The sequence below is a fragment of the Dipodomys ordii genome, unplaced genomic scaffold (assembly GCF_000151885.1).
Source record: "Dipodomys ordii isolate 6190 unplaced genomic scaffold, Dord_2.0 Scaffold75, whole genome shotgun sequence".
Classification (NCBI taxonomy): Eukaryota; Metazoa; Chordata; class Mammalia; order Rodentia; family Heteromyidae; genus Dipodomys; species Dipodomys ordii.
The window spans coordinates 5388267-5405278 of record NW_012267291.1 but is presented as its reverse complement, the minus strand read 5'-3'; the positions used below and the strand labels follow the sequence as shown (position 1 = coordinate 5405278).

The 17012-nt window shown below is 59.7% G+C and overlaps 1 protein-coding gene across 1 annotated transcript in view; it reads right to left on the bottom strand.

The window, feature by feature from the left end:
• Atp9a (ATPase, class II, type 9A) overlaps positions 1-17012 on the bottom strand; it is a 57361-nt gene that overhangs the window by 5877 nt on the left and 34472 nt on the right. The window contains exons 14-23 of the mRNA XM_013024364.1: positions 13212-13424; positions 12515-12676; positions 10020-10112; positions 9303-9386; positions 8222-8392; positions 7032-7130; positions 6135-6224; positions 5899-6043; positions 5497-5561; positions 2460-2615 (exon numbers count right to left, since the gene is read on the bottom strand). Of these exons, the coding sequence (XP_012879818.1) occupies positions 2460-2615; positions 5497-5561; positions 5899-6043; positions 6135-6224; positions 7032-7130; positions 8222-8392; positions 9303-9386; positions 10020-10112; positions 12515-12676; positions 13212-13424 (1278 nt within the window). The remainder of the gene's footprint in view (positions 1-2459; positions 2616-5496; positions 5562-5898; positions 6044-6134; positions 6225-7031; positions 7131-8221; positions 8393-9302; positions 9387-10019; positions 10113-12514; positions 12677-13211; positions 13425-17012) is intronic.

Sequence of the window (17012 nt, the reverse complement as noted above, 5' to 3'; positions counted from 1 at the left end):
GTGGGGAAAAAAAATTAGGGACAGAGCCCAGCTCTGAGTTCAAGCCCCAGGACTGGCAAAAAAACAAAAACAAAAAACTAAGCGCTCTCCGCACAGGGCCAGGCCGACCACAGAGGCTTCTTTGGGACAAGCGTAGTAAAAACACACAGGGTTCCTGTGGGTCTGAGCCTTCCAGTGCTGTGGACAGGGTAAAGCGTCTCCATAGCCCCAGAGCACCAAACCCTAGAACATTCCCCTTGAGTAGATACTGACAGAGATGCGCAGATCTAGCAGAAGTGGCGTTGATGCATGGCAGGGGAGCCCACCCTCCCTTCAACACACACACACACACACACACACACACACACACGTGATTAAAGCCACAGCTAATTCACTTGGTGAATTAGCTCAGCGTGGGCTGATGCGTGTCCCACTCACAGACGCAATGGGGCCTTAACCCACAGCCTCTGCAGACCCAGGGAGGCCAGCGGAGGGCAGGTCTGTGCGCCAGGCGGCCTGCCTTTCACCTGTGAGTCCACAACTCCCTGCAGGCGCCAATACCCTCTAGGTTGACATCTGATCCAACCTGCTGTGAGGGAGGGCCGTGGTGGTGGTGGTGGTGATGATGGTGGTAGTGCTGATGACAGTGATGGTGGTGCTGATGTGGTGATGGTAGTGATAGTGATGGAGATATTGGTGGTGATGATCGTGATGGTGGTGATGATGGTGGTGGAGATGATGATGGTGGTGGTGATAGTGATGAGGATGGTGGTGGTGATAGTGATGAGGATGGTGGTGGTGATTGTAAGGTCTGCACAGGGATACCTCCTTACCTCTTGGCTAAGTTTCTGCCCAGTATCTGTTACCTAGGTAACTAGCAGACCTGAGAGCAATCACCTTCCCCTCCTGCTAGGTCACATCTTGGGCCACCTCTGGTCACATGCCTCCTATCTGACCTTAGGAGGGTCCCAGACCCTGAGGTCACATCCCGATCCAGTGTGGCCACACCTCTTCCTGTTTCCTGGCCTAGATAGGTCCTGGCCTGGGGCGGGTTGCCCCCTTCCCTTTCAGCTGTGCCTCTCCACCATGCACGGCGGGGGCAGCAGTTCGGTAAATAAACTTCTCCTCCTGCCTGATTCGCAGTGTTCTCTTCATTGGCTATCTAATGAAACCTACCTATTTAATATACCTTGCAGTGATGATGTGGTTGTAGTGGTGTTGATGTTGGTGGTGATGATGGTAATAATGGTGGTGGTGGTGATGATGATGGTGGTAGTGGTGATGATGGTAGTGATGGTGGCGGCGGTGGTGATGATGGTGGTAGTTGTGATGGTGGTGGTGGTGGTGATGATGGTGGTAGTTGTGGTGATGGTGGTGGTGGTGGTGATGGTGATGATGGTGGTGTTAGTGGTGGTGATGATGGTGATGGTAGTGGTGGTGATGATGGTGGTGATGGTGGTAGCGGTGGTGGTGATGGTGGTGGTGATGATGGTGATTGTTGATTGTGATGATGATGGTGGTGGTTGTGGTGGTGATGACGGTGGTGGTGATGACAGTGGTGGTGACGGTGGTGGTGGTGGTGACAGTGGTGATGGTGGTGACTGGTGGTGGGGATGGTGGTGATGGTGGTGGTGGTGATGGTGGTGGCAGTGTTGATGATGATGACAGTGGTGGTGACAGTGGTGATGGTGGTGGTAGTGACGGTGCCCCCAGCACTGAAGCCCCTAAAGCTGGTTTCTAGGCCCCGACCCTGTCTCCCGTGGTGAGGCTGCGCTGGCGGACTGCACAGGTCCCGGCTTGCGGCGGCCGGGTGCTCAGCGTGCTGTGGACATGCACGCGGCCTCAGCCTGCTGCCGGCGGCGCCAGGGCACAGCGGGCACCGTGTCTGCCGGCGGAGCGGCGGGGCGGAGCCGCGGTCCAGGGCCAACAGTGACCCCGCCTCCCTGTGCAGCGCCGGCCGCTGCCTTGCCAGGGCTTGTGTCACTCCAGGTGGCAGGAAGGGTGCCAAGAGACGGACTGACGGGCCCGGATGTCTGGCAGGAGCGTGGCATCTCCAGGGCATGAAGCCCAGGAGAGCAGTGCGCCTGGTGGAGGTGTGGCCCCAGCCCCGCCCCCAAGACCCCGCCCCGGAAGCCCACGCCAGCCCCAGGCAGCAGCCCTGCTCCCAGGCCCCACTGTGGCCCTGTGGCTCTGCCCTCTCACCTTAGGCCCCGCCCCTGCCCACAACCCCGCCCCTGCCCACAACCCCGCCCCCAAAACCCCACTGTAGCCCTGCGGCCCCGCCCCCAAGGCCCCACTGTACCCGCTGCCCGGCTCGAGGCTCCGCCCCTGCCCGCAGCCCCCCCCCAAGGCCCCCTGTAGCCCTGCTGCCCCGCCCGAGGCCCCGCCCCCAAGGCCCCCTGTAGCCCTGCTGCCCCGCCCGAGGCCCCGCCCCTGTCCGCGGCCCCGCCCCGCACACAGCCCCGCCCCCCTGCACCCACCTGCATGGTACTGATGCAGAGGCTCCGGTGGATCACGAACTGGCTGAGGGCCGCCGAACGCTTGTAGCTGTTCCGCCCGTGCACCATGAGCAGCCGGCCGAGGTGCTTGAACTGCGTGATGGAGAAGTCGGCGGCCAGCGAGGCCTGCTTCCCTTCCTAAACCAAAGAGACGGCGCGGCGGCGCCCCGCAGGTCAGCGCGCACGCGCATTCGTCATGGGAAAGACAAGCCTGGTGAGGAGAGCTCAGAAATTCAACAAAGCGGTCCATGGTTTCCAACTCTGACTTAAAAGGAGGAATTTAAATAGCGGCAGGTGCAGCCAGGGCGCCAGGCACTGAGCCCCGGGGCGGCCCCGGAGGAGAGAGCAGCCGTGACCTTCACATCTCCAAGGTCAGACCTAGGAGGGAAAGAGCCTGCCGGACCAACTGTTCTGCACACTCCAGAGTGTAACTTGTGTGCAGCCATGCCTCGGACCTCCCTCGGCTTCAGGGTAAGGCACAGATGGACAACGAGGACCACGGCACCTCCTGATGGCCCCACAGGGCAGACAACTGCCCCCTCCGGGGCACATCACAGAGGGGACATCAGATCAGCCCAGCAGCTCACACTGTGGAACATTCTAGAACTTCCCAATGCCTCACAAATCTCAATGGCATGAAGAACAAACACTCCTCCAAATGAGAGAGGCGGGGGGGGGTGTTTTATGTTAAAGAAGATGAAAGAAACACACACACACACAAAAGAAGATGAAAGAAACACAAAGCACACTAATAAACGGAATCCCTGGACCTTGATTGTTTCCTGGGCCCTTTCCTGAAGCAAAGCCCCTCCCTGCACAGCGGGAGCGGAGCTGTGCCCGCCCACCAGGGCAGCATCTGTGGTGAGTGCTACAGGATTCAGGATCACATCCTGTGTGCCCATACTCTCAACTGATTCCCGGGAAGGGAGGGGGAGTGGCAGGTGTTTGCAGCTGGGGTCCACGTGCAGGGAGTCAGGCATGACTTCACCATCCCTACCCCACCACAGCTTTGGGAATAAAAGCTAAGGGAGAGGGCAAGGAAAGATGGTTGTGCGTGGCCGATGAAGGCAGGCTGCATAATGAAATGCAGTGTGTTTTTAATTTAAAATTCTACAGGGTAATTATATGGATATCTGTACAGTCTGTATATAAGTAGTACATGCACACTCCTAACCAGTAACACACACAGAGAAAGCCCAGAAGGAAATCCAGCATAGTAGCTTCATGCCACTGAAACAAGGGATGAATTTTCTTTTTGTGTGTGTGTGATAGCCTTGGGGCTTGAACTCAGGGCCTCAGCGCTGTTTTTGAGCTTGCTCTTGCTCAAGGCTAGTGCTCTATCAGTTTACGCCACAGAACCATTTCCAGCTTTTTGGTAGTTAATTGGAGATTAGAGTCTCACAGACTTTCCTGCCTGGGATGGTTTTGTACTACGATCCTCAGATTTCAGGCTCCTGAGTAGCTAGGATGACAGGCGTGAGCCACTGCTGATGACCAGCTACTTTTATATCTTTAATGGTGCCTACTTACTCCTTTTACGTGAAAAAACAAATGGTCAAAGGGATCAGAATGCAGTTTTTAACAAAAGGGGAATGTTTTAGCTTTATACAGGAACTTGTGAAAATTTTTCTATTAAACTTAAACATGCTTCTTAAATTTTACATTCAAGGAATGTGCAGATTTCAGACACAACCTTTCACTCAGGAGCGTTTCCCAACCAGGCAAAGTAGCTCATACCTGTCTGGAGGCTGAGATCTGAGGATCGCGGTTTGAAGCCAGCCTAGGCAGAAAAGTCTCTATGAGATTCTTATCTCCAATTAAAAAAAAAAAACAGAAGTGATGCTGTGGCTCAAAGTGGTAGAGTGCTAGCCTTGAGCTAAAGAGCTCAGGGACAGCACCCAGGCCCTGAGTTCAAGACCCACAACTATGAAAGAAAGAAAGGAACGAAGGAAGGAAGGAAGGAAGAAAGAGTGTGTGTGTGCATGTACACCAACTGGGTGAGGTGGCTCACACCTGTAATTCCAGCTACTTGGAAATCAAGATGAGGCTCAAAGCCAGCTGGGAAGGCAGTCGGTGAAACCTGGTTTCAAACAATAAGCTTATCCAGGAAGCTGTGAGTAGGAAGGAGTCTAAGGGTCTAAGGCCAACCCTGAGCAAAAACACAGGACCCTATGTGGACAACAACTAAAGCAAAAAAAAAAAAAAAAAGAGCTGGGACGTGGCTCAAGTAGTGGAGTGCTTTGTTAGCCCTAAGTTCAAATTCTAATACTGAAGAGGGAGAGGGAGAGAGAGAGAGAACTATTTGCCTCTGTAACTTCACATAATTGTCACTTAGCCAAGAGTCATGGGAAAGGAAAAAGAACACCCATAGCTGAGACTCTGTAATCCCAGCTGCTCAGGAGGCTGAGGTCTGAGATCAGTGTTTGAAGCCAGCCCAGGCATGAAAGAGCCTCTTATCTTCCATTAACCAGCAAAATAACAGAAGTAGAAGAGTAGCTCAAGTGATAGAGGGCTAGTTTTGAGTGACAAAGCTAACCAAGAGTGTGAAGCCCTGAGTTCAAGCCCCAGTACAGGCACAGAAGAGGGGGAAGGAGGAGGAGGACGAAGGGAGGAGAGGAGGAGAGGAGAAGAGGAGGAGGAAGAGGAGGACCACCCGTGGACTCCTCAGATTCATAAAGATGGGCAACAAAACCTACAGGCAGAAGCCTCAGTCCTTGCTTGGGGCCTTGGTACACGTACACACACACACACACACACACACACACACTGACCAATAATGAGATTATTTATGAGTGGAAACAACAGAAAAATTCTCTCCTAACACACAAACTTTAACAAGCTACAGTGGCTGAGGCTAGCGCTCCAGTGCTTGCTGCGGGGCACAGGGTGGTACAGCCGAGCAAGGCCGGGGGGAGGTCAGGGGAGGAAGGGGAGGCAGGGGAAGCAGGGGAGGCTGGGAGAGGCAGGAGAAGTAGGGAGGCTGGGGGAGGCCGGGGGAAGCGGGGGAGGCCAGGCTCACCTTTCCCTCCACACCCACGCCGCAGTCGGCCTCCTGGATCATGCTGACGTCGTTGCCTCCGTCACCTGCCGGGCGGGCACGGTTCACGCGTCAGAGGCCACTGTGGCTCGGGCGCCACGGCCTCGCTCAAGAGGCCAGGGCAGATCGCCCCCTCCCTGCCCCCCGCGTCACCCCCTTCTGCAGCGGAGCAGAGGGGTACCCAGCCAGGAAACACGGGGTGAGATTTGAATCCAGGTCTGCTCCCGCCCCTTGACGACCCCAATAGAAAACCACCACCACCACCACCGGGGCAAAACACGTGACGTCCAGTGAACGGCCCGGAAATCTGAGCAGCACAGCTGCCAAACCGAGTTACACCCGGCCAAGACCCCCGGCCCCCCGGCAGCCCCGCGCGGCGCCTACCCACTGCGCAGGTGAGCTTCCCCGTGCGCTCCTGGAGCAGACGCACGATCTGCGCCTTCTGCGTGGGCGCGCAGCGGCAGCACACCACGGCCGGACACTGACACGCGAGCTCCATGAACTCATACTCGTAGTATTTGAGGCACACCTGGGGAAGTGCGGGGCCGGCAGGGGCGGGTGAGCCCCGGCCGCAGCCCCCCCTCCAGCCACGCCCACAGCCCCCGCCGGGCCGCGCCCACCTCCAGGGAGTCCCCCGAGATGACCAGGGCGCAGTCGTGCTTCCGGCGGAAGGCGTTCAGCTCCAGGTGGGCGCCCCCGCGGTTGGTCACCTGGAAGGGACACAGTGGCACCGCCTGGCTCCCAGCCCAGACCCAGCCTCCCCCCTCCTCCAGCCCCGGCCCTGGCCTGCGCAGGTCCTGTTCGCTGGGGTGGGTGGGCGTTGGAGAGCCGGCCGGCCAGACCCAAGGCCCCCTGTGCCGTGCCGGGTGCTGGCGCAGCCCCGGCCGCGGACCGTCCACCTTCATTCCCGCGCCCCTGCGGGGCGGGTGACCCGCAGCTCTGGCTTTCCCCCTGGGAAACCGGTCTGGCCGAGCGGCACGGGGGGCCGCGCTGAAGCCGGGCAGGGCCTGCAGCTCACGCCTGTAACCCCAGCTCCTCCGAAGGCTGAGCTCTGTGGACCTCACTTAGAGGCGGACACATCCAAGGTGAGCCCGCAGAGGTTCACACAAAGCGCCAGCCCCGAGTTCAGCCCCAGGCTTGGCACAGGGTCTTTTGGGCCCAGCCCCCTCTTCGTTAGAGGCGCCCTGGCTTCCTCGCCCTCCTTGGGGACCCACACGGGGGTCCACGGGGTTACAGAACAACCCCCCCGCCCCGGGCTGGGAAGGTGGCTCAGTGGTAGAGGGCTTGCCTTGCATGCCTGAGGCCCTGGGTTCGATTCCCCAGCACCACATAAGCAAAAAGAAAAAAAAGCCGGAAGTGGCACTGTGGCTCAAGTGGTAGAGCACTAGCCTTGAGCTGAAGAGCTGAGGGACAGCGCCCAGGCCCAGAGTTCAGGCCCCACGACCAGACCCAAAAAAAAAAAAAAAAACCCCCCCCCCCCGCCCCAGCCCTGCCCCGCGGCCCAGCAAGCGCGCTACCAGCTGGAAAACGTGGATGTCTTGGTTCCGGGTCACCAGGTGCGCGTTCTTGGCTGTGCAGGTGGCCGTCTCCAGCTTGTCCCCCGTCAGCATCCACACCTGGGGGGCAGCACGGAAGGGGGCCCTGAGGGGCTAGTTTGGGGGCTGGCCTGTTTCACAGAGCCACCGAGCTCTCCAGAACACACAGCTGGATTTATCCCACGCCCCCTCCCCACGGGGCCCAGCGGCTCACCACCCGCTCAGGAGACACCAGGGGCCGAGGGCTTGGAGCCTGTGCCTGCCCGCCCCCACTCCGCCCTGACCCTTAAGACAATAACTAACTAGAGGGAGGGAAAGGCTGTGTGGATGAGACACCACCTGCTTCCTTGACGCCCAGGACAAGCTCGCCACCTGTAACCGAGCCGGGAGACCCATCTGGGGGACAGATCATCCTGTCCTGCCCTGCCCTGGGCCCAGAGAGGGCAGGTGACCCATCCAAAGCCACACAGCAGGCTCTTGTCCTAACCGAGCCCTGGGGAAGGGCTGGGGTCAGCTGCCGAAGCAAGCCTGGCCACTGAGGGACCCAGGGCTTCCTCCGCTGCTCCCTGTCTGGTGCATTTGCCGCCAGGATAACCGAGGGCAGGAGCTGCAGGCGTGCGTTGCCATGCCCTGCCAAACAAGGACAGCCCTCCACTGTACGGGGTGATGTGCTCGGTGCTGTCCCCACGGAAATTCCCCCAGCCTCCAGTCCTGCCTCAGGGTTTCCTGGGACGGAGCCCGGCTCTCCAGCGCCCTCTGCTGGTGGCCTCGGGATACAGTGCTGGAGCAGCACACCTGCCTAGCAAGTGGGGGGGGAGGGGGCCTGGGTTCATCCCAAAGACCACAAAGGAAGGGGAGGGAGGGAGGGGGAGAGAAAGGGAGGGAGGAGGAGGGGAAGGGAGGGAGGGCACAGAAGGGGAGAGGAGGGAATCTAAACCCCACAAGAAGAAACTACTGGCTCTTCCCCTCCAGATGCAGGAAATGGAAACTGGCCGCCTCTCGGCACAGGCCCAGGGCTGGGCAGGAGGGTGGGTGGTCCCTGCCTTACTTGGCCACATCACCGCAGGCGGGTGGCCGAATTTTAATACAGCGCACCAGGACGCAGGCCCTGCCTGGCCCCGCTAGAGCTGTCTGCTCCACTGCCAAGCTCCGTCCGTCTGTCCGAGCCCTACCTTGATGCCCGCGTTGCGCAGTGTCTCCAGCGTGGGCCGCACGTCGGCCTGCAGCTGGTCCTCCACGCCCGTCAGGCACAGCAGCTCCATCTCCATCTCCAGGCTCTCGATCACCGTGGCCACTTTGAGGGAGCGGTCGTACACGCTCAGCTTGGCCTGCACGTAGCGGGCCTGCGGGCACAGGGACACGTGGCCGCGGGGGGCCGGGCCCGGCCTCCCAGGGGCCGCCGGGGCGTCGCCCACCAGTCCCCCCACTGGCTCTTCCAGAGCAGGCAGCGCTGGCGCCGGGGACTGGGGGCGGACTGCGTGGCCCAAGGCCCTGCACATCTCAGGAGGCCGCGCACGGAGCAAGCCGCTCCTCTGAAGGCTCAGCAGGCCGCCGGCCGCTCTCCCCAGGCCCACCCCTGCCTCGTGCCGTCAGCTCGGTGCCAGACACAAGGCACGCGGCAGAGAGGAAGAATCCTTCCTGGGGTCCGAGCCCGGGGATGCAGAACAAGCAGCAGGCCTGGGACCAGCATCTGTCCAGCTCACAACCAGAGCTGCGGGACACTGATGCTGTCCATCGTCCCAGGGGCTGGGAAGGTGGCTCGGAGGTAGAGTGCTCGCCTCGCATGCACGAAGCCCTGGGTTCCACAGACACAGAAAAAGCCGGAAGTGGTGCTGTGGCTCAAGGGGTAAAAAGCAGCTCAGGAACAGTGCCCAGGCCCTGAGTTCAGGCCCCAGGACTGGCCGAAAAAAAATCCCAGATGGTGTGCCCTCAAAAGCATCTTCCTCCAGGCAGGAGGGGAACGAGATGAAGGCTATGGTGTTAGCGAGGGTCTGTAGAGCAAGCGGTGCCACACAAGGTTAAGGGGTGAGGGCGGTAGAAGCCCTGGCACTCCAGGAAGACTTCCTGGAGGCGGCAGCGTTGAACAGAGAAGGAGCTATGGAGCGCATGCATTCCGGGCAGAGGCAACAACCAGTGCAAAGGCCCTGCGGCCCTGGGGAAGCTGCCGTGGCTATGGTGGCAGGCCCCAGGGTGGGGGGCAGAGGGGAGCCTGTGAGCGCCGTGTCGGGGAGGGGGCCCGGGCGGCGAGCTCACCTCGAAGTCCTGGTACTGCTCCTCCGTGAGAGACTTCTTGGCCACCACGAGCACCCGCAGCCCTTCCCGGGCCATGTTGCCGCACTGCGGGCACGGAGAGGTCAGCAGGGAGCCCCGTGGACCCCGAAGCGGTCTGCTTCCCCCCACAACCGCAGCCCTGGCCCCGGCCTCGAGGCGGGGGCATTGCCGGGGCCGTCCAGCGCCCCGGCCGGGGCCCGATTCTGAGAGGCACGGGGTGGGCTGTGAACGCTCAGCGAGATTTCACACACACACACAGAGCGAGGGCTCGGCGTGGAAGCTGGCCGCGGGTGGGCTCCAGACGGCGTGCCACACGCACGGGCCCGGCGGGCAGGACGCAGCCCTGGCCCGGGAACCGCCAGCAGGTTGAATGCGCCGTGGGCGTCCCGTCAGACCCACGGCCCCGGCCTGTGCCACACGCCCGTGTGCCCGGCCCCCGTGGGCGCTTGGCTCGCACGCCCGTGCCGCAGCTGCGCTCTGGCTGACCAGGGCGGGCCCCACAGCCGGGCCTCCCGGCCCACGGACCCTGCCACATACCCAGGAGCTGCCTGGAATGCCCTGCTCCGTCACCCCACACGCACCTGCCAGGGTGAGCCGGGGTCCCACCCGCCCCGCGAGAGGCGGCAGATGAGACCAGGCAGCCCAGGCTGGAGGGGGGGGGGCCGTCCCTCGTGCCACACACACGCACACACGCCTCACCTCCTCCTCCAGCCAGTCGTTGTACTGCACAATGCCGGCCATCACCACATCCGCCCCCTTCATGTAGAAGGTGATTTCTCCAGAGGACTCGTCCTAGAGGAGGAGGGCGACGTGAACCATGGAGGGGATGCCCTCTCCCCCTCCTCTTGCCCTTCCTCCCTCCTCCCCCTCCTCCCCCCACTTTCCAGGCCTGACCCACACAGAGGGCACTGGGCAGACGCCAGTTGTGTTTTCCTTTGGCCAAAGATAAAAAGCCAGCGTGGGGAGGGGCAAAGGCCACAGTGAGCAGAAGGAAACGCAAAGCGTCCGGAAAGTTATTCAATGATTAAAAAGGAACACAGAAAAACAAGATCAAAAAAAGAAGCAACACTTTGGTTTATAAAGCCGAGATCTTCCGTCTGGGCCCGGCCTCCACGCCATTAGACCGCCTGGGGCACTGCCGACCTATGGCCCGCCCCCAACCAGAACAGGCCGGCAAACCACGGCCCGGCCCCAACAGGGAGATGCCGGCGAATGGTTTCTGGGGCCAGAGCAACCCCAAGAGAACTGCTGACACGGACCGCTCCAGCCCCTTCCTCAGAGGACTGGCCCAGAGGGCAAACTGCCAGCTCGGTCTCCCCGACGCACATCCGCTACAGCCCGGCCAACCCAGCTCCCGCGTGTGCACTGAGCAGCTACTCTCCCCTCGCCCGCAGTGCTACGAATCTGTGGCAGAGTGAACGAGTGAGCACCATGCTTGGCACAGGAGCCACACACAGACACGCCTTTCGTGGCTCCCAGTGCCCGGGGGTCACGGCGTGCGTGGAGAATGACGGGGCCCAGTGCTGCACTCCCAGCGGGCACATTTGACGATGTCTGGAGGTGGGGTTGGGGGTCCCAGCTCTGAGGGTGGGCAGAGGCCAGCGAGCCTGGCCCCCTTCCTCCAGGAAGGCCTCCGGACGGCCTCTGGGACGGCCACCACCAAGGCTGCCCAGCTCAACAGTGGGGCCCAGGCTGGAGGAATAATGGCGGAGGGCCAGTTCCCATTCCTGGAAGATTCTAGAAATGAGGAGACAGGAGATAGGCCAGCAACACCTGCCTACTCTGGAAAATCCCACAAACTCCTACACAGCGATCAGCGAATATGAACGCGGTGCCCCGGACACCCCGCATGGCGGCCCCTCTTTTTAAATGACCTTGGAGTGACCTCTGCTCAAGGCCAGCTTTCAGGTTGCTGTGCTGACTCAGCACAGTCGTTAGGGCGGGGCGCTCCCTGTGCCCGTGCCCAACGGGGGCCTGACGAACGGAGGCAGCTTTGAGATCTCGACATCAAAGCACCCCCTTTTTCTGCCTCCTTTCCTCTCCCCACATGGTGCTCCACCGGCCGGCTGCAGGAAGCCTGCCCGGCCCTGGGCTTCCTTTGCTATGGAGGGGCCCTGGCCAGCACAAACACCGCCCCGCTATCTCTCCTCTGAGTCACTTCCCTCCCCAGTTCACCCCGAGTTTACGTCTTTCCCATGTTGCGCTGGGTCACGCTATAAACTCCGGGGACTCTGGGGTTGGCCCGGCCCGCGCCATGGCTGGAAGTCTGGTCCCAGTCTTGGGGCGGGGGACGGGGGAGGCGTCTGCCATCTGGCACCTGCTCAGACGCCTCATTACTGCAGGACGCAGGAGGTGCACGTGGGTCAGGGTGACGGAGCTGCCCAAGGGCGACCCCTATTCCTTCAGACAGATTCACACGTCATGTCCCAGAGACCCTGCCTCCTCTCACCTCCCCCGACTGCACTGCAGGCAAAGACTCGGGCGGAGACCCCCAGGCAGGGCAGGGAGAGGCAGCCAAAGACTCTGCTCATTGGTGGGAAGGTGGCTCGGTGGTAGAGCACTTGCCTTGCATGCATGAAGCCCTGGGTTCGATTCCTCAGCACCACATACACAGAAAAAGCCGGAAGTGGCGCTGTGGCTCAAGTGGTAGATCACTAGCCTTGAGGAAAAGAAGCTCAGGGACAGTGCCCAGGCCCTGAGTTCAAGCTCTAGGACTGGCAGGAAAAAAAAATTATTTTTGAAGAGCTGCCTACACCCGGCACCGGTGCTCACGCCTGTCATCCCAGCCACTCAGGAGGCTGAGATCTGAGGATCATGTTTCTAAGCCAGCCCGGGCAGGAGCGTCTGAGAGACTCTTACCTCCAGTGAACCACCCGTCAAGAGACACCACACACACACACTAGGGCCAGATTCCTTCACAAGCAAAGGAGGAGCGGGGCACCCAGCTACGCTCGCAGGGAGGGCGGGGCCGCCAGAGGATGCCCAGCCTCGGATGAGCTGGCAGAGCCCCGCACTGCCGGGTCTCTGGTCACCATGAGCTCCTTGCTGACCCAAACCACTTCTTCCTGTGTGCTAGGCTGGACTGCAGACACGTGGAAAGTGGGCTACCCCATACAGACCCCCCACGCACCCAGGGACCCCCCCACAGGACCCCTCTCACAAGGAACCCCCCCTCAGGCCCCCACAGTCCGCACCCTCACGATGATGCCCATTCGCTTGCTCTCGTAGGTGAAGGGGAAGATCTGCAGGATGGTGAAGTTCAGGATCTGGTCGCCAGGGGTCCTCAGCTGCATGGAAGACTGATCGCGGCCCACCAGGGTTAAACCCACGCTCTCTGTCCACTGGACCAGGGCCACCTGAGAAAGATGGGGTCAGAGGTCAGGAGTGGGGGGCACAGGCAGCCACTGTCCCTGGGGACCCAAGGACATGTCACCTGCGCAGTATCCACACACATCCCCGCTGGGTGCCACCCAGACTCCTGTCATCACTAGAAACTAGAAGAGCCGGGCGCCGGTGGCTCACACCTGTCAGCCTAGCTACTCAGGAGGCTGAGGTGCTCTGAGGATCACGGTTCAAAGCCAGCCCGGGCAGGAAAGTCGGAGATTCTTATCTCCAAGGAACCACCAAAAAACCAGGGTAGAGCTGTGACTCAAATGGTAGAGCACACGCCTTGAGTTCCAACCCCAGAGCTGTGCGCACGCGCAGAGAAGAGGACATGCCTTTGTCCACGAGGGACAGGAGCCTACAAGGGACTCGGCTCCTCTCCCCTCAGAGTCTGAACTATCCCGATTTTCTCTGCTGGGCGAGCGTGGCCTCGGGGCCCTGGGAGAGCTGGGCATGCCATCCGGCCCTGGGTCAGGGAGGCGCCCGCCCCGCCCCGCCGCCGGTCACCTCATCTGGGCTGGACGCCTGGTACACACGGCACGAGTCCTCGTACTGCTTCTCGGCCTCGGCCTGGTCGGTGGCGCCGTTGGACTCGTAGGCGGGGGTGACGTTGTGGCACAGCGCGATGGCCTTCACCGCCTCGTGCACGCGGCTGCTCATGGTGCGCCGCACCTTGGTGGCCACCGCGGGGCCCCGCTGCGCCGGGGGCTCCTGCGATTGCTGGGGGGGGCAGGGGGGCACGATTAGAGCCCAGAAGCTCTGTGGGTCCTGCCCGAGCCCGCACACGCCAGGCCTTCAGACGCGGGAAAGGAAAAAGCAAACTGAAGAGGAACGTGAGCCCCGGACGAATGACAGTGATTCTGTGTGGGGAGGTGTCACGGAAGGGCCCTGGGGTGGCTGGCCCTGTTTTAGTGACCCCCTCAGGGTCCTGGGGTGGCTGACCCTGTTTTAGTGACCCCCTCAGGAGTCAGAAACCCTGGGTCGGCCAGCAAAGGCATCAGAAACACTTGGAAAGTGGGGCTGGAATGCGGTGGCTGAGTGCTTGCCTCTTCTGTGTGAGGCCCTGGGTTCGATTCCTTAGTACCGCAGACACAGAAAAAAAGCCAGAGGTGATGCTGTGGCTAAAGTGGTAGAGTGCCTTGAGCAAAAGAAGCTTGGGGACTGTGCCTGATCCTGAGTTCAAGCCTCAGGACTAACCAAAAAAGAAAACACAGGGAAGAAAGCCAGCCAAGCTATGGAAGGGGCTTCCCGCCAGGCAGCCCCAGCCATCAGTGCCTGGCAGCCTCCCACAGTGCCCCCTGCCAGGCCTCTTCCTGCCCCAGGGCCCTTGCCCTTGCTGCGCCCACTGTGCCTCAGAACTCTGCAGGGCTGGCTGGCTGGTTCAAGCTCAAGGTCCAGGTGGCTCTGCGTCCCCCCACAGCAAGTCAAGGTTTCATGTCCCTGAGACCCGTGGTCTTCGCTGTGTACACCTGCTAGCTCCCCTCCGTCACACAGAAGCCTGCCTCCCAGTGCCCAGGGCGGAGCCTGGCACACCACGCCTACATGCTGAGTGAACGAACAATCCAGTAACTGAAGCTTGCTGATGGGGAGCAGGTGCCCCACTGACATCAATCTCTCTTCCATTATCAACAAACACATATTAAGCTGGGCGCTGGTGGCTCACATCTGTCATCCTAGCTACTCAGGAGGCTGAGATCTGAGGATTGTGGTTCAAAACCAGCCCAGGCAGGAAAGCCCATGAGACTCTTATCTCCAATGAACCACCAGAAAACCGGAAGTGGCGCTGTGGCTCAAGTGGTAGAGCACTAGCCTTGAGCTGAAGAGCTGAGGGACAGCGCCCAGACCAGAGTTCAAGCCCTACAACCAACCAAAACAAAACAAACACTATTAAATTACCAAAGGTCAGTTTCAGATTGGGGGGGGAGGCTTGAATGCAGGGCCTGGACACTTACTTAGCTTTTTACGCTCAAGGCTGGTGTTCTACTCCTTGAGCCATAGCTCCATTTCCACATTTTGATGCCTAGTTGGAGATAAGAGTCTCGTGGACTTTTCTGCCTGAGCTGTGATCCTCAGATCTCAGCCTCCTGAATAGCTGGGATTACCACCATGCCCCCCAGCCAGTTTCAGATCTTAAATCACTGTTCTGGACAAAGACGGCTGGCCACAGCTTGAATCCGGAAGCTAGACGTGCCGACAGAGTGGCCGGGCTCCGCATTCCATTAGCAACACATTTCCCTGCAGCGCAGAAGCGGGGTGACCGCGTGCATGGACGGCCCCAGAGCCGCGTCCCAGGCCGCCCCAAATAGAGAACAGATGGGCTACCAGAAACGAGAGAATGGCTTTCATTTCTTCAATACTATTTTTAGTAGCAGCATTCAACCCCTCAGGTAATTAGACAATTACTAAGTCACTCTGGTCACTGCGGGGACGCAGGGCCCTGGCTTCCTGGTCTGTTAACCTCTGATGTCAAGGGCCTATGAGTTTCACTTCCAGGTCAAAGGGCACTGTGTGGTAACAATAATTAGAGGAACGAAACAAGAGCTCTGGCCTCAATGAAGCATTCTTGTCAACTGCTTTTAATTATGAAGACCTTCACTTTAAAATTCTAAAGAGGCCTGAAGCCTTCGTGAATCTCCCTCAGCCAGGGAGGCAGAAGCAAGAGCTTTCTGTGCTGGCCTGTGGTGACCCACGCGAGAACACGCTGCCCTGTGGGTGCGTGCCCTCACACCTGAGCTCAGGGACTGACCAGGGAATCGCCATGGGGGGGGGGGGGGACGACACAGAGAGGCCAATCTGGCAAAGCCACCAGACTTCGGGTTCAGATGTTCAAATGGAGGTGACATCAAACTTCAAGGATTATATTCTGAGTGAGACCCCCAAGTAAGCAACGCAAAGCACATGGACATACTGTGTGTGTGTGTGTGTGTGTGCGCATGTGCACGCACGCACGTGCACACATGCCAGCCTGGGCGCTGTCCCTAAGCTTTCCCACCCAAGGCTGGTGCTCCACCACTTGAGCCACACTTCATTTCCAGTTTATTTGCTAGTGAGACTGGAGGTTAAGAGTCCCATGAACCAGCCTGGGCTGGCTTCCAACTGTAGTCCTCAGATCTCAACCTCCTGAGTAGCAGGGATTACAGGTGTGAGTCACCAGCACCCAGCTGATAAGACTTGTAAAAGGCCCATATTCGATCAGGGAGCCAGCATGCCTGGGGGGGTGGGGGCGGGGGGTGGCTGGGAGAATGGGGACATGAAGACCCACCTCAGTGGAAGCGCTCCTGCCACTGCTAAGTCAGTGTCTGCTCCTCTTTCTGATTAGCTCCCTCCGGACAGGGCACACGTAAGCGGGGCGCTGACCACTGTCTCTCGTAATTGTCAAATACCAGGCTCCTCTGGGGTCCCAGGGGATGGCCGAGGCTCTGATCTGGACCCCAGGGTCCATGCACAACGCAGCATGGCCTGGCTCTCTCCAGCCGCACTGCCCATCTGGAAGAGCTTCACACGGCCCAGTGTTTATCTTAAACCTCCAACTCCTCCCACGGCCCTTTAACCTACACACATTTCGTCTTACTTAAAAAATACCAGCGGGAAACTAAAACAGATGTGGGGGCTGGCAGCGGCCAGGATGGCGGCTCTTTGCGCCCTGGGGGATGGAGGGAGAGCAGGAGAGCATCTCAGGAGGTCAGCATGGTGGTACCCAAAGCACGAGACAGGGAAGAGGAGGGAGACGCCCACTGCCTGCCGGGATGGAGAGTTGATGGCAGCCACCCCCGCAGCCAGCCTGCAAACTAGGCCTTGGGTTCTTATTCATGACCCATGCAGGGCCACTTTTCAAGACCCGGACACTGCAAGGCAGGAAGGATTTTCTTTTCTTTTTGGTCAGTACTAGGAATTGAATTCAGGGCCTGGGACCTTCTTTTTTTCACTCAAGGAGAACACACTCTACCACCTGAGCCACAGCCCCACTTCCAGTTTTTGCTGGTTAACTGGAGATTAGAGTCTCACACTCTCCTACCCAGACTGACTTCGAACCAGATCCTCAGATCTCAGCCTCCTGAGTAGCTAGGATTACACTTGATCTGTTTACATGAAATGTGTTAAGTCCAGGGGCTGGGAAGGTAGCTCAGTGGTAGAGTGCTTGCCTTGCATGCCCGAGACCCTGGGTTCGATTCCTCAGCACCACATAAGCAAAAAGAAAAAAGCTGGAAGTGGCACTGTAGCTCAAGTGGTAGAGCGCTAGCCTTGAGCTGAAGAGCTGAGGGACAGTGCCCAGGCCCAGAGTTCAGGCCCCACGACCGGACCCAAAAA